General features: G+C 40.8%; 1 protein-coding gene across 15 annotated transcripts in view; it reads left to right on the top strand.

Moving 5' to 3' along the window:
* Positions 1–26,252, top strand: part of SAMD12 (sterile alpha motif domain containing 12) — a 490,839-nt gene that overhangs the window by 343,958 nt on the left and 120,629 nt on the right. For 4 of the 15 annotated variants that reach the window (XR_016235906.1, XR_016235910.1, XM_089335612.1 and 1 more), the window contains exon 5: positions 10,761–14,886. The exons of 7 other annotated variants lie outside the window; for them this stretch is intronic. Coding sequence is in view for 4 of the 8 variants with exons in the window: in XM_089335612.1 (XP_089191738.1) it covers positions 10,761–10,822 (62 nt within the window). In the remaining 4 variants the exon portion in view is untranslated. Of the gene's footprint in view, positions 1–10,747; positions 14,887–26,252 lie in introns of those variants that run through there. 4 more of the 15 variants (XR_016235907.1, XM_089335616.1, XR_016235905.1 and 1 more) reach the window with 2 other exon arrangements.

Here is a 26,252-nt window from a genome sequence, read left to right as displayed (position 1 = left end):
AAATTTTTGTTAGAAGCTTATCATCATTTTAAGCTATTGAGGTGAAAATACCATCTTTATCAAGAGAGATTTTCTTAGAAGTGTAGCTTTTTAGATTCTCAGCTTTAGAATACAAAGAAACTCACTAATTATGTTAAATTGCAAAAGTAAATATATTAAAATTAAGCAAGCAGTATATAAACTATGGATAGTGATTATTAGCTTGTTCGTAATAGGCACTGAGTTTGTCTGAGTTGGACCAAAGTGATATACTTGCAAAATGAAAGAATTTTCAGTCTTCTTGAAAACATTAACTCTCCCACTGATTTGTATTTTTGTCCTCTTAAATTTCACATACTTTCTTTTATCTGTAGACTAATTATGAGTTGCTCTTAGTTGTTTTGAAGGTTGCCTGTGTGATCTGCTACCCTTGGTGATTTTAGTACATTCAAATCTGGACTCTCATGGCCTAAGGCTTTGGTCTTTATATTGGCACTGCATTGTTCAGTGAATGAAAGTCATCTTGCCTTCCCTGCAAGGAGGTCCCTAGCAGATAAAATAAGCTCAAAGATAGCATGCTTGGTCTCTTTGCTACTAAGGGATCTAAATAAATTAATATTTTGGGACCCAAGGTGTGTCTAGGGACACTGACGTGTAATGACATGTGACACAGCTTACTGATCCCAGGTCAGCAATTACTAAGGACCTGCCTAGTTACATGGTCTTGAATCTGAGTCATGAATGCTGAAAATTTCAAATGAGGATGACATGGGTAAAATTCCTGAAGCATAAGGCTCTTTTTTCCTCGATTTATAGAGATGATTCCATCATAAAAATCATAGACCCAAAAGCTACTTAGAAAGATTGCATTGTCTTGCTCTGATTTCAGGTAAAACCATGTATAACATATCCGTAAAAGATAACAAAGTGTCTGTTTTGAAGTCTTCAAGAAAGTAACAGTAACTAGCTTTTTTGGGTAACCTTCCCTGATATTGAGTTTCCTGCCGCAGAAGGAAAATCCTGGTTTGGCTTCAGAGTCAGAGCTGGGTTCAAATGTGTGTGCTGTCATTTTCTGACCATGTGACCAAATCTGTTTCATTGGCAATGTGAAAATAAGCAACACTGTCCTTACAGCCTGAGGGGTTTTCAGGAGTAAATAGAAATGTGTGCAGTGCCTGCCACAACATTTGTTCCTTCCATGTTGCTGTTTTCCCTGAGCTGGTACCCCATTGTGAATTAATTCTCTGGCCTTCCTGCAGAGAGAGAAGATCAAATGTGTAATCATTCCCCAAGGTAGAAAAAAGTTTGGTGTAACTGGGAGATTTGGCATAAACTTTAACAAGAAGCTGGCTGACACCTTCAGAAATCAAGGTAAAGGGACAGGCATGGAAGTTTCTGGACCCACAGCTGCCATTTGATGCAAAGGCCTTCAGTGTTTTTGCAGAACACATTTTTTAAACAAAGATGTAGACGTGGGTCTCCAGGAGTGGGATAAAGTTAATTGAGATTCTCATACCACATTTTTTGGAAAATGGATCTGAGACAATGAATAATTTTCAGAGATTTGAAGAGTAATGAGTAGCAACACTGGCAATTTAAAAGGAGAATCCAGTGGAAGCTAGAATCACAGGAGATGTGAATCAAATTAAATCTGAGAGGAATTCCCAATAATATGTGTAATCTACTGAAGACAAGGAGATGGGTACTACATGGGATACCCGCATCCCATATCAAAGTGTCTGGGTTCTAGTCCCAGCTCCACTTTGAATTCCAGCTTTTTACTTTTGCTTGACCCTGAGAGGCAACAGATAGGGCTCAAGTACATGGGTCCCTTGGATTGAGTTCCAGGCTCCTGGCTTCAGCCTTGCCTTGCCATTGCTGTTGCAGGCATCTGGGGAGTGAACTAGGAATGGGAGCATTGACTTCTCTGTCTCTTCTTTCCAAATAAGTAAGAATACATTTTAAAGTACTTTTTGAAAAAAAAATCAAGGAGGAGGAAGAGATGGAATGGAGGAAAGGAAGGAGAAGAAAACACTGTGGTGACATTTCTACCTGTCTCAAATACAAAGGCAAGCATCTCTCCATTACAAAACCAGCATGGCCATCCCTGACTATCAAAGAGCCGGTTTTATCTGCCCATCATCTTTTCATGCACCAGAGAGAGTTTGTGTGCATAAATCATGTAAGGATGATTTACACTGGCCATGTCCTCAACGAGCTCACTGACTTGCTCCTGTTGTTGAACAACTACTTGTTGAATAGATACATGAATAGAGACGTGAAGCAGATAAATTCTAATAGAATGACATAAGCTTTAATAGTGCTATCACAGTATGCTGTTTGTATGTCTAACCGTGGGTGAAGTCATTAGGGAGAGCCTTGCAGAAGCCCTGGTGCTTGAACTGCATCTTGAAAGATGATTTCCAGCTTTACAGAATGGCCGTTAAAGATATGGGACACACACATACCCCAAAGGTAGGATGATTGAGCTCTTTAGACAATGTGGTGTTATGCAACAGAGAGTGCCAGTCACCAGAGAGGAACCTGCAGGGAAGGATCAAGTACATTAACCTGACTCAATTGTCTCTATTTTTTTTTTTTTTGGTATTATGCTATTTTTAAAATTTTATTTATTTTTGAGATAACATTTTACATTACATTATATTTAAAGGTTTAATGGTTCTACCAAATAAAGAATTAAGCAAATACAAAGTAAGAAGATCATAGTCCAGCAGGAAAATAGGCAAAGGGGGGCCAGTGCTGTGGCTCACTTGATTAATCCTCCACCTGCGGCACCAGCATCCCATATGGGCACCGGGTTCTAGTCCCGGTTGCTCCTCTTCCAGTCCAGCTCTCTGCTGTGGCCCGGGAAGGCAGTGGAGGATGGCCCAAGTGCTTGGGCCTCTGCACCCGCATGGGAGACCAGGAGGAAGCACCTGGCTCCTGGCTTTGGATTGGTGCAGTGCACCAGCCGCAGCAGCCATCTGGGGGGGTAAACCAATGGAAGGAAGACCTTTCCCTCTGTCTTTCTCTCTCACTGTGTAGCTCTATCTGTCAAATAAAAAAAAAAAAGAAAATAGGCAAAGGCTATAAAAAGTAATCAAATGAATATTCAACTTCCCTCATATAAAGTAAATGTTAAAATAGTTGTCTCTTAAGCTCCTAATTCTTCTAATGTTTTACATAGTGCAAGTCCTGTGTATTTAACACTCCTTTAACTGTCCTATAAATAAGACACCCCTTCTTTATCCTCATTTGCACATTTGTAAAACAAAAGAATCATGGCTCAATCATATTCTAAAAAATAGGTGTGGGTGAGATCGTTCTTCAGCTTGGGAATCTTTGACATCAACATCAGCCATTTGTGGGCATCCTTTCTCTTGAGAAGTGACACACTTGTGATCATGATACAGAAAGCCAAACAAGCTTGGTGTTAGCTTCTAACTGGAGAGTGGGAGACTTGGGAGGTAGATGTTTTAGAAACTCAGGATACACTAGGGTCTTTAATGACATTAGAGCTACAGAGCACAGTGAACTTGGCATCAAGCTCTCAGCAACTTTTGTTTTCAAGTAAAACAACTCAATTGTGCACAGGGAGAGGGTGATTCTGTGAGCGCAGAGCTCTTAGAGCAAGCTGTGCTGTCAAATTTCATCTCGTAGACCCTTGGTGGGTCTCTCTCACCAAGAGAAAAGATGTAAGCAAAGGACAGAGGGGCTGGGAACTGACGTGACGGGACTCCTAGAAGTCCCCCCCACACACACACACACACAATTAATACCTGTCCGTTACCTTTCAGGCACTGAACTCATGCTGGAAGGTAAATACCACACATTCTTTGCCTGCAAGAATCCCCATGTTTTCCTCTGTGAGACAGACATTTCCTCCTCTGGAGACAGATTACTAAGCAGTCACAATAACACATGAGATAAATAAGGGGCTAAGATAGACGGTGTCCACAGAAACCAGAAGGGCCCTCTAACTTCCCCTGCAAGGAGGAAGAATCAGAAATCAGGGAACAGGAAACTCCGGATCTGAGCCTGAACAAAGCAAAGCATTCCAGGGATGGCGGCAAGATTTAAGAAATGACGTGCTCAGTCTGGCTTGCGTTTGAGATTGGTGATGAGAGCGATGATGAGGGCTGAATGGAAATATTGATGAAACTATATGGAGCTAGGGTATTGGCATGTGCTCAATAAACTCTCATAGCCTTTGCGGGATTGACCCCCTAGTGCAGGACTGATCTCATGCGGCTGTGAGTCGAGCTCTCCCACCCTCTGCACGCACATTACACACAGCCGTCGCCTACGGACGCCTTCCTATCACTGCAGTGGTCGTGCTGAGAAAAGCAGGGAAGGGCACAGTGGTAAAGAGTAATTAGTGTTGTGACAGAATAAATGAAGGACACCTGTGCATCCTGTTGGGGAAATGAGTCAAATCAGTAAAACAGGTAGAATAATCACAGAAAATGCCAATCTTTGCCATTGCCGCTGTGCCGGTCATTTCTATGTTTCATAAGCAGCCTTGTGATCCATATTTACCCAGATGAAGAGAGAAGAATTTCAAGTTTAGGTTTTATTTTCAGTTGCATAGATTATATCATCATTGTCATAAAAATTTTAAATTTTAGCTATGCAAACAAAAAAATACTCTTACTCTAAACCTACCATGCACAAATAACAATTAACATCTTGGTGTATATTTTAAGGTCTTCATGAATATGTGTAAGTTATAAAAACTAACCATTTCATTGTTTTCTCTTAGTTTAGATTTGATTCTAATGTTTTCTTATTTCCTTTGTCTATGCTCCCTTTTTTGAAGGGGAGGGAACTAATTTTTTGCTTTATGGTCTGAGTTTTCTGTGTTCTTCCTCAACCCTATCCCAGGAATTTGGAAGGTATGTTTTATGTTTCTCTGATAGTTTTTCAAATTTCTAAATGATAATGATGTATGTTGTCTAAATACTATCTTCTAAATCTTGAATTATTAATATAAAAAATGAAGCGGTCCATTGATTTTCTCCATATACAATTAAGAAATGACTGCATTTTCTTTCCTCCAGGTTCTCTCCCAGCTTTTGCCATCCTGTGACATTTTTGTCCCAGTTGGATTGTAGATCCTCATACAATCAGACCTCCTGTCTCCAGAATGAAATTGTTTACACTGTTCCTAGAAATTGTGTAATTTTTAGATGTCTTTATTCTCCTATTTCCACATTCTTGGTGAACTTCAGTTACCCTAGAGGACATCCGCATTCTCGAGCTCTTTCCTGTCTTCACTTGTTGCCTTCACTTACTGCGGACAGCTTGGCATGGTTATAGACCCAGGAATCCTAGGGTAGCCATTCTCCCTGAAAACCAGCCAACACATTCCACTGGCATCTCTCCTTTTGTAGGGGATCTATTGCTTTCTCCTGGGTTTTACAAAGTTTCCTTTTATGCACTTAATATTCAGAATTGTTTTGGTGCCATTTATTTATTTATTTAAAATATATAGAGTGAAAGAGAAACAAAGATCTTCCATTGGCTGGTTCACTCCTCCAAATGCCCACAACAGCCTGGACTAAGACAGGATGAAGCAGGAAGCCTGGATTTCATTCCTGGTCTCCCTAGTGAGTGGCAGGGACCCATGTTACTTGAGCCATCGCCTGCTGCCTCCCAGGGTTCACACTAGCAAGAAGTTGAAATTGGAAGCAGAGACAGGACTCCAAGGAAAGCAAGCATTACAAGCAGTTTCTTAACCTACCCATTCGTGTTTCTCAGCTCTCACTAAGTTCATAGTAAAACTTTAAAAACTAGAGATATTTTTTTCACTTCCATGAAATTTTTTTCAATATACATTTTCCAAATAGGTTTTATTGCATGGATTCTGATTGCTTCTTTCTTTTCTCCTGTTATTCATGTTGTTTCATATTATATCCTGGTTCTCAATATTGTTCTCATTAATCATTTTCTTTTGCCTTTTTTCTCCCTCTGACTATGGGTGATTGTCTCAAGTTTGTGTCCACAGTAATGGTTTCTAAACCAGGCTGATTTTCAGAATTTACTCTGGTTTAGGTGCTGAATATCCCCCACAGGCCCATGCATTAGAGGCTGGTTCCCAGGGTGGTTCTATTGGGAAGTAATGGAACCTTTAAGAGCCAGGGCTAGCAAGAGGTTCCTGGGTCACTGGGTCACTGGGGATGTGTCTTAGAAGGTAGTTCTCAAGAGGATAGTTATAAATACCTGAATTTGAGCCCAATTTCTGTCTGCTTCTTGGCTTACTTCTTCCTTCCTCCATAGGCTTTCTGTCATCCACTATAGGGCCTATGCCAGAGTCTATATCACACCATTTGGACTTTCAGTCTCCAAAAATCTTTTTTTCATAGCATATCTCAGGTATTTTGTCATAGTAACAAAAAATTGACAAATAATCACATATGGGAGTTTCTGTAAATAAAGGTTTCTTTGCCTCCCCCAAGGCCTACTAACTCAAATTCTTCTGCATTTGATCCTAGGAATGTATATTTTAAGTGTTACACACATACACACTTTATATTTCTGACGTGCCTCCAGATTTCAGGCCATTTTCCCACTTGACTTGTCTAATTCAGGGATGATTCTCTTCATTGCAGCTTTTTGTGCAGTTTTAAGTTCTGCTGTGGAATTATTTGCTTGTTTATATTTTTTCCAAAGATCCCTTTTTATTTCAATCTGCTGCCTCTTTTTTTTTAATAGGCTGGATTTGATTTTAAGTAATTATCTTAGTCTCTTAAACTTCCATATTTCTTTTATGGTAAATCCTTTGTGTGGTGTACGATTATTTTGTATGTTATGATTATTCCCTCTTTTGTGTTGAGAATTTTTAATTCCATGTTGGGCCCTGTTTGGTAATTCACTCTCCAGCAGCGCATGAGGTGACTTTTCTGCAGTGCCCAGATCTCTTAAGTTAGTGGCTGTGTGATATATATTGCATGGTGTTTGCCGGTCAGAAGTGTGAGGAGCATGGAGAAGGCCCAAGTTTATCAGCATCCCTGTCACAGAATTTTGACTTAGCAGTTTTCTGCATATCTAGGAATTCTTGCATCAAGATCTATCTCTATGTATCTTTTCTACATTTTACCTTGCCCATTAGTCTGTGTAGTATCTTACATGCAATGTCTACCTATGTAAGTTAGGTAGAACTTAACATGAGTCAGGGTAATGTCTTTTCTAATCCTAGGATGTTTATTCTCTTTATATAGAAAGAATCCCTACTTTCATAGGAATTCTGTGTGGCTGAGCCATACACAATCTTTTCCCTGCACTGTATGCTCCACGTTGTCCCATAGAAGCCGGTCCTTCCTGCTCCTATGGAATACCTTATCACCCAAATCTCAGTCCTCAATATGAATAACCTTTCCCTAAGAGACTGGAAGAAGTTCATAAAAAAGCAAGTAATAACAACAAACTGGGAATAAACCCAACATTTATCTGCAGTTATATAATTAAATAGATTGTAGTATACTTGTATAATGCATACAAATTCTAATGAGCCACATGCAGTCAACATGGACAAACATTATAAACAAAGTTGAGAGGCGGACTTTGTGGCGCATTAGGTTAAGCTACCACCCGTCACACTAGCATCCCATGTGCATGCCAGTTCCAGTTCCAGGCTGTTCCACTTCTGATCCAGCTCTCTGCTAGTCCCTGGGAAAACAACAGAAGGTGGCCCAAGTACTTGGGCCTTTGCCACCCAAATGAGAGCCTCAGATGGAGTTCCAGACTTGACCAGGCTGTTGCAGGCATTTCGGAAGTGAACCAGCAGATGGAACATACCTTTTCTCTCTCTCTCTCTCTCTCTCTATATATATATATATATGTGTGTGTGTGTGTGTGTGTGTGTGTGTGTATATATGTACACATACATATACATACATACATATGTGTGTGTGTGAAACTCTGAAACAAAGTAAATGATCTTTAAAACAAAAAGTTAAATAGAAGATCCAAATTATGGAAGATATTCAGTTTGATCCATCTACAGAAATTTCTCAAACAGACAAAACTGAGCAATGTATTCCTGAAACTAGAAGTAGGTACCTAGGTGGCTGAAGTAGTTTTTAAGCGAGTGAATGATGAACACAAGTACAGCACAGTGGTTATCACAGGTGGAAAGTCAGGGGTAGGGGGAGTAGAATCTGAAAGAGATATTGCAGGATTTCAGAGATTCTACAAAAATTCTACTTCTTCAGTCAGTAGCTGATACATAGGTGTTTTGTTTGCTTTTTTTTTTAACTTTTATGTAATAAATATAAATTTCCAAAGTACAGCTTATGGATTACAGTGGCTTCCCCCCCCCCATAACTTTCCTCCCACCCGCAACCCTCCCATCTCCCACTCCCTCTTCCATTCCATTCACATCAAGATTCATTTTCAATTATCTTATATACAGAAGATCAATTTAATATATATTAAGTAAAGATTTCAACAGTTTGCACCCACATTGAAACACAAAGTGTAAAGTACTTTTTGAGTACTAGTTATAGCATTAATTCACATTGTACAACTCATTAAGGACAGAGATCCTACATGAGGAGTAAGTGCACAGTGACTTCTGTTGTTGACTTAACAAATTGACACTCTTGTTGATGGCATCAGTAATCACCTGAGGCTTTTGTCATGAGTTCCCAAGGCTATGGAAGCCTTTTGAGGTCGCTGACTTAGTTAGACAAGGTCATAGTCAAAGTGGAAGTTCTTTGCTCCCTTCAGAGAAAGGTACCTCCTTCTTTGATGGCCCATTCTTTCCACTGGGATCTCACTCACAGAGATCTTTCATTTAGGTGTTTTTTTTGTTTTGTTTTGTTTTTTTTTTTTTTTTTTTTTTTTTTTGCCAGAGTTTCTTGGCTTTCCATGCCTGTAATACTCTCATGGGCTTTTTAGCCAGATCCGAATGCCTTAATGGCTGATTCTGAGGCCAGAATGCTGTTTAGGACATCTGCCATTCTATGAGTCTGCTGTGTATCCCATTTCCCATGTTGGATCGTTCTCTCCCTCTTTTATTCTATCAGTTAGTATTAGCAGAAACTGTTCTTGTTTATGTGATCCCTTTGACTCTTAGTCCTATCATTATGATCAATTGTGAATTGAAATTGATCACTTGGACAAGTGAGATGGCATTGGTACAGGCCACCTTGTGGGATTGAATTGGAATCCCCTGGTATGTTTCTAACTCTGCCATTTGGGGCAAGTCAGATTGAGCATGTGCCAAACTTTTATTTTAATAGTAATATGTATAAATTTTAATAATTTTTGATTTTACATATTGAAGAGTTATCTTCATTTCACTCACAATAATTTGAGTCACAATATTTTAATCAGTCCTTCTTAGGTTTTTCAAAAAAAAATAAACGATGTGAGAAAGGAATTTGCTAAGGGTCATGGCTCATTGTCCAGTACAGAAGTTACATTCCAAAAGAATCCAAAATCTACCCACTGTGGACTTTATCACATTGCCTAGTACTTGAGGTTGTAGTCAATTCAAATTAAAAGATGCTCTTCAATCATTCTGTAAATATTTATTGAGCACCTTCTATGTGTTGAGGACACAACAATAAATAAACCATATCTTTTCACAGATCTCATAGCACTTAAAATATGCACTTGAACATGTCATTAAAGCAATAATTATGCAAGTAATTATTAAATGATAGCTATGAAGAAGTTACTGTATGATCATATGTAGGGGGAATCTAGATGAGCGGGCATGGAAAGTAATTCTTGAGGAAGTGTTTAATAATCTGAACTCTTGAGGAGCAAGTCAAGTAAGGCCCCAGGGAGAACAGCAGTGCAGTAGAGAGAATGGTCTGTAGGGAGAATCCAGAAGACTGGAGAGAATCTGAGAAATGTTACTAGTCATGGAAGGAAGGGCTATTGCCAGAGTGAGTTTCTTGGGTTCTTTCCCTCAGCTTAATATAGAATAAAAAGCCAAGAAACAATTTGTAAAGAAGCAGAAACTTTTATTTGGTTGACAAGTGACAGTGAAGCACCTGGTCCAAGAGGAGACCAGAGTGCCCGAATGAGACGCAGGCTTTCAGGAAGTGCCCAGGGTTTTTAAGGCATTACTGTCTGTTCATTGGGTCACACTATTGGGAGTGCCCACCTGACGGGATTTGCACATATAGTATGTTGATTAGCTTGGGGCTCGTGGAGATAGCAGGGGTCTCTTGAAGACATCCTGATTCCCCTTGGGGCCTCAGCCCCCTCCTCTGCTAGCACTGGATGGGAGATTGCAGCTTACTTGAAGTTGTGATTAAAGCCTCAAGGTCACACATGCAGCACAGGAATCTATAGTCGGGGAGATGCGGGCAGGTCTGGAAACAAGCTTTTTAGCCACAACTGGCAGCCTGCTTGCACAAAACTTGCAACCTGTTTGTGTAGGACATTATACCTACATCTGAGAGGCCCATGACTCCTAGCTCCACTGGACAACCTCGGTAAACAGAGTAAATTGGCAGACGGACATCATAAGGAAACCGTGCAATGGCCCAAGAATGGGAGTAGCATGTTTTGTGGGCCTGTGAAAAGACAGAATCAAGATTTTGATTGTATCCTAAAAGTAAGGGTGAGTTTCTGTAGGCTTTAAAGAAAAGGAGAGTCATGGTCATTTCCATGGCCTTGTCTACCTAGGAGAAGATGGGGACAGCAGACTGAGGTATTTCTGAACCAAAATATAACCAGGAATGATTAATGTGTATTTTCTATTATATTGTTATATATTTATTTATAAATATATAATATCTACAAGAAGAATCTCTAAATAGATGAAAATATGTCACACTCAAGCTACATGTTGAAGATTGAAAATAGATCTGGCAAACCTTAGAAGACATCCTGGCATTCACACCGTTTCATCTGGAGATTCATCTTCTGAATGGGAGATGTCAGAACCTCAGCGCCAGCCACATCAATCTTGCCCCAGTTCATCATTGCCAGTCAGGCCTGCCTGCCTGCCTGCATGAAAGGCTGGAGCCCATGAACCCTGAAGCCTGCTTAAGAACATCAGGGAGCCAGAGAAATGCAGCCCATGACAAAAATAGACGAGCCTGCTTTGAAATCAACTATTTGTTATTATAGATCCTCATTCAATGACTATAAAGGACCCATTTAGCTGTTCTTTTTTAATATCTTGGAATTGATTTCAATAAAATGTCACTTGATTTCCTGCCTTCTTTTCCCTCCTTCCTCTAACATTTATCCCTTATTTTTCCATACACTACAAGACCATTGGTTGTTTTCCAGATTGATGCCCCCTTTGGTGTAACTGTTCAATTTGTTCCTGTGTACCTATGACCAAGGAGTTGGGTATCATATGCTTCATAAGTCAGAGTTTCTGCCCCCAAGAAGCCTCCTGTCTTAAAACAGAAGCCCGGGGTCGCACAATGCTGGGATCCCTGTGGTGGAGTGGTGCAGAGATGGCTGGCTTTACACTGGACTCTCAGAAGCAAGAAAGAAACCGGGAGCTCTTTCAGTCACTTGGCTTTCAGGCAGGAAAGATTATTTTTCCAGGAGGTTATTTTTTTAAATAACAAAACAAAGCAAAATATTGAAAGCCCAGGCTCCTGAAACATTTTCACATTAAAATTCTGGGCAGTGTATTCATGTATTCCCTATGTAATTCCCTTCACTGAGTCAAGTTCTCCAAACAAAGCTCTGGACGAGCAGTGCCTCTGTGGGAGACCACGCAAGTGCATGTTTGCAGGGCACTGCATGGTCACTTTAGGGAAAGGGAAAAATAGATATTTTCTAGTTGTTTTCATCTGTGACTTGCTCCACTGCAAATGTGAAAGCTCACTTTAAAGTTGGCTATGTTAGGCTAATTATACCTAAGCATTTATTGTCTGCTGCTCAATAGAATCATGTGGAAGGAATTCCCCCCACTCTAAAAAACAGGGACATCTAACTTGATAACCATTTTTACATTAGATGAAGCTGCTTGCTGTCCTTTATGGAAAGTGATTTACTAGGTCATTTTGCATCCCGTTGCCATTTTTGATTAGCCGGGAAAACGTGCAGTTCTAAAGAATTAAACTGTGTTTGATACTCAGGATAAACCCACAGTTGTTATAAAGTAACACCTTCTTAGTTGGGTGCCGAAGCAGAAAGGTGGGTATGGTGTTGTCCACTTAATATCAATTCAGATACAGATTAATAAACTTCAATTCCTAACAAGCACATACCCCTAAATAGGCAGAAATGGTTCTCCTTCCCTCTTCTTGGTACCTCCTAGGGATCTAAAGCAATGCAACTTATCCAGTTAACTGAGCAGGAGAAGAGCATGACCCAGAATAGAATTTGGGTACAAAAATAGATTATATTCCCCATACCACCCTCCAGCCTGGGACGCTGAGTTTTTGGCCTTTGATAGGAGGTGGCATTTAACTGCTCACCCTTAAGTCTTGGCAATTCCATGCTGATCCTGGAATGATTGCTTCCAAATATTTTGCAAGAAAACACAGTTGTCATTTGCATTTGAGATCCATGCAATTGATTGTCAAGTATTACAGAGTTAATCCATCTTCCATATATTTTTTATATATATATATATATATATATCCATCCAATTTGACATGGTGGAGCAGGGTGTCGTTATTGAGAAATTGAAGCACCAGGTGTGATTAAATACGATCACACATTTCATTCTCTGTTTAATTTCACATCACTCTGCAGCAGTTGAAACCATGCACTCCCCCATGGAGTGGCCAGCACCTTGCCTCTTTAGTATGCCCAGCAGGGTGGTGGCAAAACATTTCCAAAGTAAGCCACCCTGCCAGGCTGTTGTGAATCAACTCTGGTTTTGCCTCCAAATTATTCAGTATTGCTAGACCTGGTTTATTAATCTGTTTGTCTCCCTACAGAGTAAGACTTGTGGTACATTTATATTGTTGATATTCAGTTTCAAGTAAAAGTAATGTCAAAAAATGAGAGGCCTGGAATCGAGAAGAAGGAATAGTATGGGATGGGGAATCTTGGTCAAAGGGTGCAGACTTTCAGTTACTACATGAATGAGGCCTGACGACCTGATGTGCAGCACTGTGACTATAATTAATACTTATTATTAATAATAATAATTCTAGCATGTATACTGGAAGGCTGTTAAGAGAGAAGATCATGTGTGTTCTCACCACAGATGCAAAAGGAGATAGCCAAATGAGGCGCTGGGCAGATTCCTAACTTGATTGTGGTAAACATAATGCACACATATGTCAAGGCATAGCATTGTGTACCTTAAATGTGTGCAATTGTTGTCAGTTCTAAGTCAGCAAAACTGGAAAGACAAACAGGGAAAATCTTCCCAGCCTTGCCTCTCACCCTGTCTGCTTGTTTCCTATGCAGCTTCCCTATGCACCGCCCCCCCCAGGCGCCCTGATTCTGCTTCCAGCCTAAGGACTTGGAAATGGCTTTAATGCATTTCCCTTGCAAGCACGCCCAGAGAGGCTACATGGGTGGCATTCATGATGCTGTTAGAAAGGGAAATTGGGTTAAAGAAGCCATTCTGCAGTGAGGGTTTGATGTGCCTCCCCCTGCTGTTCAGCAGTGGGCAGCTCGAAGCAGCATCCTGTGTTGAGAAGCAGGCAGCGCGGAAAAGCACACCACACCATCGCAGATCCAGTCTCCACAGACAGGGAGGGGAGGAGCTGTCCTCCCCCACCCCCACCCCCACACTCTTCCATTGCAACTAGAGCTGATCACAATTAGTGAATCAAGTGCAGATTGTGGTGTGGTGTATGTAGTTAGCTCAGTCCACAAGCACATTATTGAATGCTGTGTGCCAGGTGCTATCCTAGGCAACACCAAGAAAACAGTCACCACTCTGGTGAAGATTATCCACTTCCTATGAGCTGACCCCTGCTTACTGCCTCAGCCTATCCCAGAGGATCCTACTGACATTCAGTTAGGCAGAATAACTTGCATTGCCTTGAACTCTATGCTCTTTCTTGCTTCTGTTTATTCTCACTCATGGACTTCCCTTCTACCTCTTTCACTAACCACAAGCCAAACATGAGGTCTCACTTCTTCCAAGTTCCTCTCACCTAAACCCCCTTGGAACACACTGCAGTGTTCTCTTGTCTTTCGTATCTACTATAACCTCTCCAAGGGCAGAGATAGGCTCTTAGTCCATAGAGTCCATATTCTTCTTAAGACGTAGTGGGTACTTAATATATTTGTTAAATCAACCGTTGAATTAATGTTGTTGAATATGATCCATGTGTAATTTTTGTAAGAGCAACAAGTTAGCACTTAAATAGAATGTGAAGAAATTTATGTATTTGTGTATTTATATACATCTATACACATTTATACATATATGTGAGATACATATATCTATACACACACACTAGCGAGAGAGAGCTTGCACATTCCCATGTGCTTATTCACTCCTCAGATGTCCACAGGTTAGACTGGAGGCAGAGCCAATCTGATTCAATCTGAGTCACCCACATGAGTGACAGAGTCATCAGCACTGCCTCCCAGGGTCTGCATTAGCAGGAAATTAGAATCAGGAGGCAGAGTCAGAAAACAATCCCTGGCCGGCACCGCAGCTCAGTAGGCTAATCCTCCGCCTTGTGGCGCCGGCACACCCGGTTCTAGTCCCGTTCGGGGCACTGGATTCTGTCCCAGTTGCCCCTCTTCCAGGCCAGCTCTCTGCTGTGGCCTGGAAGTACAGTGCAGGATGGCTCAAGTCCTTGGGTCCTGCACCCCATGGGAGACCAGGAGAAGTACCTGGCTCCTGCCTTCAGATAGGTGCGGTGCGCCGGCCACGCTGGCCATTGGAGGGTGAACCAATGGCAAACAGAAGACCTTTCTCTCTGTCTCTCTTTCTCACTGTCCACTATGCCTGTCAAAAAAAAAAAGAAAAAAGAAAAGAAAAGAAAGAAAGAGAGAGAGAAAACAATCCCAGGCACACTGATGTACCCTGTGAATGTCTTAACTGGTATCCTAGCCACTAGGCTAAATGCCCTCCCAAATATCTATAATCTTGATCACCCTACTTATAGTGAGAATTAACACCCACTTGTATTTTCTTAGAAAAATCACGTCCCCCTCCTTGGTATGTTCTTTAATAAGAATGGAAACTCTTGGCAAAATTAAATTGGAATTGTTAGAGGTATTACATAGCTCAGTGTTTAAATCACTTCTGGAAAATTACCAGGTCTATGCTTTCCTTATTGGTACAAATTTAAAAATAGTGAGAAAAAGAAGCAGATTTGTCAATGGAAAATAGACATGCATATAGACAAAATTAGATGGCAATGAGCAAAAGTGAATGTTGTTTGGGAAGTGTGATCAAGGGTGTATTTTCCTTTTGTCAAAATGTTCTTTATTGTTTTATAACTTATTTTATGAAACAAGGTGTTAAAAAGTGAAAACAATATTTCTAAAAGACTCACACATTCAAGAAGTTTTTGTTTTACTTGCATATGTCCAACTGAATTAATTAAAGGTTTTCCCTATACAAATAAATCTCTTGCCAGCCCTGTTGTGGTATAGAATTTTTTCTTTTAATCTCAGGATTGTTGTTTCAGTCAGATATTCATCCATTCATTCAACAAATAAATATTAAATATCTATTCTGTATGATATTCTATTACATATTTGCTTTCTTGGAATGAATGATTGTGGGGAGCAACTCGGACTAGACTGTTACTGGAATTAAGACTTATTCTATGCATCTGCTCTCCCACAATATGGCGCTGAGAAGGGAGAGACAGCTTCTGCACAGCTGCCTCCAGTTCAACCAATAAACAGCAGGACTTGCTCCTGATTGGAGGAGAGCAGCGTACTCGGCGTGTGGGTAGCAGAGTTGGGATTGGTGGAAGAGGACTATAAAGGAGGAGAGAGACAACATGCACCAGGAACATCTGAGGGAACATCTATCTGAAGGAACACCTGTGCAGCCTCCGAGAGAGCCGGCCGGCGGTGTGCCGCTCCCCTGCGGAAGTGGGGAAAGTGGCTAGGGGGAACCGCCCTTCCACGGAGGTGGAAGGGATAGTAGCCAACCCGGGAAGAACCAGCAGCAAACCCGGGGAGGGCCGAGCAGACAAAAGAACAGCGCAGGGTCCTGTGTCGTTCCTCCACAAAGATGGGGAGCGACAAATGATAACAAATATTATATATTAAAGATGATGACAAATACAGCATTTATTACCTCATAAAGTTGTTTCTCATATATTAGGTCTTTCTCCCAGGATTCCATAAAGTAGATGATACATGCCTATTAGAGAAACACTAGCTGCTGTAACAAATATATTCCAGAAAGTTAGTGGCCTAGTTCTCCCTCATTTAACAGACCTAACTGAAGGTCACAGGTCAGCAGGGGCTCCGTTCCATAAAGACATTTAGGGATCCAGTCTGACAGCAGCTCTGCCATCTTTAATACTCCCTTTTTGAGATTCCTACAGTTCTTTCCATTCCAGCCTTAAAGCAGAGGGCCTTGAGCAAGTAAACAGAGCTTACAAATGTCACTTGTGCTTACATTGTGTTGTCAAGACCCTAATCACATAAACACCCCAGCCCCAAGGGAAGTGTGCAATTGCAGTCCAGACTTGTGAAGGCAAGAATGGGATCTGGTAAAGGTAGCAGACTCTGCCACAGCAAATATTTTTAAATTGCCGTTTGTGAGATGAAAAAAGCTAAAGCTCATAGAGGCTGACTTGTGTAAAATCACTCAGTTAAACAGTCAGAGCTGGAAGCCTGGCTCCTGAATGCTAGATCAATATCTCTTCCATCACTTCAGTGGCAAAATACTGGCTTGGTAGAAACGTTATCCGTGGATGTCATGTGTGCTGCCTACATGAAGGGGAACTATGATCCCACAGCCCAGAATTTTTATTCAGGTCTTGTTTTACTTGGTTCTGTCTCATACAGAGAGAAGCTCCTTCTAGTACTTGAAGCAAGGTTAAATGCTGCTTTGTTAAACACGTTAATGCAAACAAACAATGTATTTGGCCTTTCACCAGCTCCAGAAGATGACTTAGAACAGCCTGATTGAACCCATGAACAGCCACCACCTGAGTGTAACCAGGGATCTCCCTGGTATCTTCAGTGGTTCCTTATTCAATGGTTCATTTAGTTGACTTTTTTTTTTTATTTGACAGAGTTAGACAGTGAGAGAGAGAGACAGAGAGAAAGGTCTTCCTTCCGTTGGTTCACCCCCCAAATGGCCGCTATGGCTGGAGCTACGCTGATCCGAAGCCAGGAGCCAGGTGCTTCCTCCTGGTCTCCCACGTGGGTGCAGGGCCCAAGCACCTGGGCCATCCTCCACTGCCCTCCTGGGGCCACAGCAGAGAGCTGGACTGGAAGAGGAGCAACCAGGACAGAATCCGGCGTCCATATGGGATGCCAGCCCTGCAGGCAGAGAATTAGCCAAGTGAGCCACAGCGCCGGCCCCCATTTAGCTAACTTTTATGGAGAGCTTATTGTGTAGTGAGCATGGGACTGCAGAGGAGATCCATACAGACACAACCCCAGCAGTTATGGGGCTCACCAGAGAGAACAATAGCAAACAGAAAGAGTACAAATTCTGGTAAAGAGTGTTGAAAACTGTAGAATAATGGTAGAAGGCATTTGAGTGTCTCCGGGATGGCTTCTGGGAGGGCTTTGCCGAGAAGGTACTATTTAGACTGTGTCCCCCAGTGCTGACAACAGGGCAGGTATGTGAAGAACAGGGGGTGAGTCTTCCAGACAGAAAAACACTGGGAAGAATGGGGCACATTAAGGAACTGAAGGGGTCCCTTGGGCTTGGAATGTTGGAAAAATGGAAAGTGGTCCATGTGATTACAGCTAATGTAGTCTTATTTAATGTTCATCCTCATTTTATATATTAAAAACTGAGATATAAGTGGTTAAATAACTTGTCTAACATTACACAGCTAGCATACAGGAGGACTAGAATTTAAACTCTGAGTCTAGCTCTGTGCCTCCCCCTATCCACTGCGTTATGCTGTCATACTGCCCAGAGCAGGACTCAGAACTTCCCACTCTTAACAAAAGCAGTTTTTCTCACCTTAAAAAATAGAGAATCTCTCTTTCCTTAGCATGGTGTTTTTTTATAAGGTTGACTTATTTGTTTGGAAGCTAGAGTTACAGAGTCAAGGGGGTTGGGGAGGGAATCTTCAATCCACTGGTTCATTCCACAGATGGCCTCAATGTCCAGCGCTAGGCCAAGGCTGAAGCCAGGAGCCAGGAGCTTCATCCAAGTCCCCCACATTGGTACAGGAGCCCAAATACTTGGGCCATCCTCCACTGCTTTCCCAGGCACATAAGCAGGGAGCTGGATTGGAAGTAGAGCATCCAAGACACAAACCAGCATCCAAAAGTGATGTGCCACAAGAGGCAGCAGGTGATGGCTCAAATAGTTGGGTCCCTGTCACCCTCATGGGAGACATGGATCAAGTTCCTAGCTCCCAGCTTTGGCCTGGCCCAACCGTGGCTATTACTGGCATTTAGAGAGTGAAACAGTGGATGGCAGATAACTTCTTTCCCTCTCTCTGTCTCTGCCTTTCAAGTAAATTGATTGATTGATTAGTTTTTTGAAAAACAAAAAATGTGTTAACTTTGATAAAAAACATTTCTTGAAATACAGAGAAAGGCATTTGACCTAGCAGTAAAAGCATTGGTTAAGATGTCTGTGTCTCATATCAGAGTAACTGGGTTCAAGAACCAGCTATACTTCTGATTCTAGATTCCTGCTAATGTGGACCAGGAAGGCAGAAGGTGATGACTCAAGTAGTTGAAATGTTTCTAATGTGTGGGAAACCTGGGTTGATTTCCTATATCTAGGCTTTGGCCTAGCCCAGCCCCAGCCACTACAGGCATTTAAGGGGTGAACCAGCAGATGGGAGGATGGGATGAATCTCTGGCTCACTCACACAGTATCTATTTCTGTCTTTCTCTCCCTCGCTCTCGCTCTCCCTCTCTCTGGCTCTTTCTCTGTCTGCCTGTCAAATAACTTTTTAAGTTAAAATCCACACATAGAGTTTTATGTTACACATTTTCCATTAACTTTCTGAAGATATTTATAGGCATAAATTTCACAGTTGCTCCAAAAATAAATCAAACTTTTAAATTTCATTTTCCACAAACTTTTCAAAGTACCCTTATAAATCTTTATACCTTATATTCATCATTTTACTGAAATTTAGCATTTTTCTATTATTAATATAAGTACAAAACCTCAGTAATCTTAACATAAATTTGTCACTAAAATCACAGGTAATGATTTTCAATCATATAATAGTTGCAGAAGCCGGTGCCGCAGTTCACTAGGCTAATCCTCTGCCTACGGCACCGGCACCCCCCGGGTTCTAGTCCCAGTTGGGGCACCGGATTCTGTCCTGGTTGCTCCTCTTCCAGTCCAGCTCTCTGCTGTGACCCGGGAAGGCAGTGGAGGATGGCCCAAGTGCTTGGGCCCTGCACCCGCATGGGAGACCAAGAGGAAGCACCTAGCTCCTGGCTTCGGATCGGCGTAGTGCGCCGGCTATGGCGGGCATTTGGGGGGTGAACCAACGGAAGGAAGACCTTTCTCTCTGTCTCTCTCTCTCTAACTCTACCTGTCCAAAAAAAAAAAAAATAGTTGCAGAAGGCATCTTGAAATGTATTTCATTATTTTCAAATTATAGTAGTTATTATTCCTAACAATAAATCCTATTACTTCATGTATTAACATGCATTGATAAAGAGTCATATGTATTATTCTGTCACAGATTTGTTATATACTGCTTTCGTGTTTTCCATAGGATTAGTTTGTTTTGTAATCACCTATATTTTCCATTGTGCTCTTAAAAAAAATCTGGAGAAGGTTCCATAGGATTCATCAGATAACCCCCAAAAACCTCATCTCACACACACAAAAAAAAGTTCATATCCCTTCCTTCACCCTCTCTCTGTCTAAGCATTAGCTCTCTGTCACTACATCAGATTTCTAGAGTAGTCCATGTGGACTGTCTGTGCTTCCTCATGTCTGTTCCCTATTTCACTGTTTTCATTTTCAATCCCACATTCTTCTCACTATCTGATCACTCTGATATCACTGTGGCTTTCACAAGTCAATGCTTGTTCATTCTTTCTGGTCTCTGACATCTGTAGAATTTTGCTACATGTAATCACTGTTTCCTAAAAGGGTCTTTCTCATGCTTCAGCTTCTGGAAAGTCACCCTTCCCTTTTTCTTATCTACTTTGCTTTAAAAAAAAAAAAAAAAAAAAAAAAACAGGCTCCCTGGCTCCCTAATAGTTAATTCCTTATAAAAATCATATTCTGATATTTTTGGAAACCCACCTCCACTCCTACACTATCGCCTGCACCTATACATCAAAGTATCTAGTCCCAGCTATTTCTTCTAAGGCTTCATACCTCAATTCTCAGCTGTGCCCCCAACATTTTCACATTAGGTCCCAGAGACTACCCTACAGTTGAACTCATATACCGCCTGAATCACCAGATCTGCTCTTCTCTCCTGCATCTGCGTTTTGAGGATTGACATCAGTTTCTTCCTGGTCAAAGTTACCCTGGATGGCTCCCTTACCCACCCACCCCCACCTTCGACTGAATGAATAGCTCCAATCAGTCTATGTTACTGAAAAAGTGGTATTGATCTCACTTAAGAACAATATGTAGTACTTGGAGAGAAGTGAACATTCTAGATATACATTTTGTGGGTATATTATCAATTTATAGATCATTCTGTGACTTATCTTTCCCTAGGCCATAATTTCCAGCAGGTCTAATGGCTGAGTTATGAGTTAAAATTCAAACTGTAATGATGATCCTCTCTCAGTGCGGAGTTTCCTTGTTATCCCATAGAATTCTTTTCCTTGCTCAGAGCGGGTTTCAAACTTTTACTGAATTGGAGAAGGGCGAGGGAGGCAGGTAGTCATGAGAGTTCTTGATGAATGCTGTCATTAGCTGGCCCTCACTCTTGAGGGCTGTTTGCTCTTTGATGGGTTCTGCAGACACCTCCACCACCCTCATTGCCAGAGATGGCTCACTTGTGACCAATGTGTCTGTGTTCTTCTTCAAGTTTATATTTTCTCTCACTCACAATATTCCAGCAATGTTTTTAGGTTTAGAGCTGAGCTGTGTTTTTTCCCTTTTAAGTGGCCTTTGGGGAGACTTTAGCTCTTTCCTCAAGAAGGCCCAAACCTGGTCCTCACAAAATGCTCCTGCCCTGATGTGCTTGAGGACAGACTGCCCCCCACTTCAGAGTCTCTCAGTCTGTCTTCTGCCAGAGAGTTAGCTGGCCATGGGCCTGGCTCTTTACATTCCTTACTCTGTCCTGAAAGCTCCCAGTGACATGTGACACATAGTTTGGGAGTGGCCCCAAAGCCCTTTCACCAGACTTAGAAAGAAAGAAACTCATTGCGCACTCTCTCTCTCTCTCTCTCTCTCTCAATCTGAGCAATTTAGGGAGCAAGCTACTCATGCCTAGCTTTCTTTATGGTAAACCTCCTTCTAAAACTCCTGCAGGCAAGTATAACCCAGAAAAGTACACTTGTAAAGTGTGTAGCTCACTTAATTTTCGCAAATTGAGTACAACCATGTAACTAGCACTCACATCAAAAAAATAGAACATGACTAGCACCCCAGAAGCCATCTGTTGCTCCCTTCCAGACACCGTCCTGGAAGGGTAACCTGGAGGGTAAACATGATCCTGAATCCTAATAGTGAAGAATAGTTTCATCTGTTTTTGTAATTTTTTATATAAACAGAGACACACATGACGTACTTTTTGTGTCTGCTTTCTTTCATTCAACATTTTCCTTGTGAGACTCATTTATATAGTCCGAAAATTTAGATTATTCCTATATTGCTCTAAATTGTCCAACATGTGAACATATCACAATTTATTTATGTGCTCCGCAGTTCATGGGTATTCGAGTTATTTCCAATTTGAGATAATGCTGTGAAAAATGATGCTCTGAATATAACTGGATATGCTTTGGGTGAACATTTCCATGCATCTCTGGTGGAACAGCTTGGAGTGTTCCACCATGCAGGTATACTGTATAATTTTCTAGGGCTTCAAAATAAAGTACTGCAGACTGTGTGGCCTAAATAACAGAAAGAAGCTCTATATATGACCTGATCATGTCCTGAAGTTTATCTTTTTATTAGATCCAAAGCTTTTTTAAAGATTTATTTATTTACTTAAAAGGCAGAGGGACAGAGACAGACAGATCTTCCATCTACTGGTTCTTTCCCCAAATGCCTACAACAATGAGGGTTAGGCAGACCAAAGCTAGGAGCCAGAAATTCTACCCAGATCTCTCATGTGGGTACCAAGAATACAACAAGTACTTGGGCCATTATCTACTGTTTCCAGGCATATTAGCAAGAAGGATCAGAAGCACAAAGTAGGTGGGACTCAAACCAGGTACTCTGATATGGGATACTGGCATCTCAAGCAGCAGCTTCACTTATTATGTCACATCACCTGTCCTGGTGGCAGAATTTTAAAACTTGAAGATAGGAATAGAACTTTACTTGCTTTTTGGAGGTTTCTTGGTTGACTTTTATTGGTGATGGTGCTGGTGGTGGTGGTCGTGCTTTATTTTCAGAAGAGCTCCAGAAAACAATTGGTAAATTAGCAGCATCCACAAAGAGCAAATAGTAGTGTTTCCATGTGAGTGTATCTCCATAGGCTTGAAGCCAGTCCAGTCTTCTTAGGCTTCTGATTGGAAAACAAATCTTTCTAACAGCCTAGATGCGATTGAGTGTGGGTAGAGGGATATTGGGTAATATGTTCATTAAATTAACTTTTTTATTCTACTCACTGCATAACACCAAGATAAAACATACTGATTTTTTTTAAGTTTTTGTCCTTTAAAAAGAAGGCTATTGAACATTTGTTGATTATTTATTTATGAAAATGTGTGTTCATGCAAAAACCTATATACTTAAGATTCAAAACAGCTTTATTTGTGACAATCAAACACTGGAAACAATCCACACCTTTGTCAGTAGGTGTAAGGTTAAATAAACTCATACATTCTATGGCTTACTTTTTGGCAATAACAAAGAACCAACTATTGGTATGTGGCAACAAGTTGGATAAATCTTAAAGGAATTATGTTGAATTGGAGGGAAAAGCCAATTTCAAAAGGGTATATGTTGTATGACTCCACAAATATAACAAATAATGAAATTATATAGATAGAGAATAAATTAGTGATTTGCAGGAATTAGGGATGGGTAGTGGTTAATGGTTGTGACTGAAAGGAATCACATAAATAAGATCAAATGTCTAGTGATAACAATAGATAGAATTAAAAAGGAGAGAATGATCCAACTTGGAAATGGGCCACACAGCAGACTCATAGAATGACAAATGCCCTAAATTGCACTCTGACCTCAGAATCAGCCCTTAAGGCATTTGGATCTGGCTGAAAAGCCCATGAAAGCATCTCAGGCATGGAGAGTCAAGATACTGTGACAAAAAATGATCTACATGAAAGATCTCTGTGAGTGAGATCCCAGTAGAAAGAAGGGGCCATCAATGAAGGATGTGCTTTTTTCTGAAGAGAGGAGAGAATTTCCACTTTGCTTATGGCCCTGTCTAAATACTGACAGAGTTTGTGGACTCAAAAGGCTTCCATAGCCTTGACAGCTCGTGACAAGAGCCCCGGATGATCACTGACGTCATAAATAAGAGTGCCAATGGTTAAATCAACAACAGGAGTCACTGTGCACTTATTCCCCATGTAGGTCCTCTGTCCTTAATGAGTTGTACTATGAAAATTAACGGTAAAACTTGTCAACAAACAGAATGTTATACGTTGTGTGTCTTTGTGTGTGAAAACTATTGAAGTCCTTATTTAGTATAAAGTTGGTCTTCTGTGTATAAAGATAATTAAAAATGGATCTTAATGGGAGAGGGAATAGGAGATGGGGCAGGAGTTGGGTGGAAGGACAGGTATGGGAAGAAGAACTGCTACCTATGAAAGAACTGGACCTTTGAAATTTGTATTCATTAAATAAAAGCTTTCTAAAAAAAATGGTTGTGACTGTAAAGTACAACACTGGGAATTCCGTTGCTCAGGGATGCTTTCTGTATAGGGCAGTGGTTTTGGTAACACAAAGCCACACATGTGAATAAATCCCATGGAAACACACGCACACATGAGTGCTTATAAAACTGATCGATCTCACCAGTGTCAGTTTTCTAGTTTTGAAAGACACATAACCTCCTTGTATATTTTTCTGTGATTTCCTATGAGTCTGGAATTATTTCAAAGTGGTAATAAAAGTATACATTCAGGTTTCCATTGGCAATAAAGCCATGTGGTCCTATTTAATGAACGCTGTTAAGATTTCATTTTATTTATACAGTTTATAAATTAAAATAGTTTGGTAGAAATGAGAAGAAAAATGTATAGAAAATGTCAAGCCTGTACTTGCTCTTATCACTTAAGTTAATGGGGATAGTGAAATCCAGAATTGGGCTCATTTGAAATGTTTGGAACTATGCATTAATCACCTCCTCAAGAATCTTCACCTTTAATCTCATTCAAATAAAAATTCAGAATTATTTGTAAATATGGATCCCTTATTTCCCCACCCCAGTACTCCCCTTTCTCCTTCTCCTCCTTCCTTCTTTCTCTTTCTCTCTCTCCCTCCCTAGCTCTCCACATATATAATGCTGTTTATAGATATGGATATAATATATAGTGATATGGATAGAAACAATTTGCACATTTGCAACTTAAACAATCAGTACCTTCCTACCAAGAGTGACAACTTTCATAAAGCTGAGTACAAAGTTGTTCTTTCCATTAACTCATATAAACCAGGCTGAATATTCCAGACTTAGGAGAAAATGCAATGAATGAGATCATGGAAGAGGTTCTGTTCAAAGATTTGTGAGCTGACCTCTCTGCAAACCTACCACAAGTCACCACTGTTGCCTGGAGGAACTGTATTGCTCTTTGGGGTCATATGTTGTACATCCTATCTGCTATCCCAAGTGGGCCCAATATTGGTTAGTTTCCATGTATTTCTTATAAGCCTTGGCATTTTCAGGTTGCCAGTAGAGTCACTACAGGTAGCTGCCTGCAAGAGAGGAGGAGGGAAGATTGGCAGGTCTCAGTCACTTCCTGGAGGGTCTCCAAAGCTATCACCTCAGCCCTTGGAGCTGTTGTTTTGCGCTTGGCTGAGATATGTTAGTGAGGAAAAACCAGAACACCTTCTCTCAACTTGTAAATTAGCAAATTGCCATCAGATTATCTAATTTTCCTCCCTGCTGCTCTCACACCTGCGTGCCATCAGTGCTTTGAGCTAACACATCAATAGAGGGTTATAAATTGGTTTCTACTCTACATGAATTTCTCATTTGGGTGTGTATTTATGATAGAAAATATATTCCTGAAATCCACAGAAGACAAGGGACAGGGAAGGAACCTCTTAAGCAGCTCGATCTGTCTTTGCACTAGTGGCTTTTAATGTAGGAAAATGCAAATCTTGAAATCTGTATGTTGTAATTCACTCTTTGGGGATGCAATCTAAATTTTTCCTTCTGTGTATGTCTTCCCGTGAATTTGAATAATCTACTTTAGAAAGGACAAAATTCCTTAGTAGTAACTAGGGAATATTATTATTTCATTTAATACTGAACCAATATAATATATGTTCCCTTGTTCAGTCTGTATGTCACCTGGGAGTCTGATCTGCAAAGAGCAGGAGTTTTGAAGTTAATCCAGTCTTTGAAGCTACCTCTGATTCTTGAAGACATTGTTTAAATCTTCCTGAACCTCAGTCTCTCCAAAGGTACACACTAGATAAAATTGCCATCAAAAATATTTTTGTATTAGATACACATAAAAATACATAGGGCATGTCTTAGTATTTAGTCTACAAATGGTTTAATAAAAACTGTAGTTGGAGATAGTTGAGGTGGGGATGGTGGAAGCAGTAAGGAATAAGAGATTACACATATTCTTTTGAATTTTTATTTATTTATTTATTAGAGGAGCAGAGGCAGATAAAGCATGACAGCTCCCATCCAATAGTCCACTGCTCAAATGCTCATAATAACTAGATGACTGAAACTGAGAGACTGGAACTCAATCCACATCTCTCACATGGGTGGCAGGAAGGCATTTACTTGAGCCATCACCACTGCCTCTCAGGGTTTGCATTAGCAGGGAGCTAGAGTCAGGAGCTGGAATTGGGGATTAAACTCAGGTACTGCAATGTGCAATGTAGGATCCTAACTGGTGTCATCTAAGCTTAAGGCCTGTCCTGAATACACGTAATTAAC

This window comes from Oryctolagus cuniculus, chromosome 6 (genome assembly GCF_051225735.1).
Source record: "Oryctolagus cuniculus isolate XC-2025 breed Fujian yellow rabbit chromosome 6, ASM5122573v1, whole genome shotgun sequence".
Classification (NCBI taxonomy): domain Eukaryota; kingdom Metazoa; phylum Chordata; class Mammalia; order Lagomorpha; family Leporidae; genus Oryctolagus; species Oryctolagus cuniculus.
The sequence above is the reverse complement of the archived record's forward strand: the minus strand, read 5'-3'. Positions and strand labels throughout refer to the sequence as shown.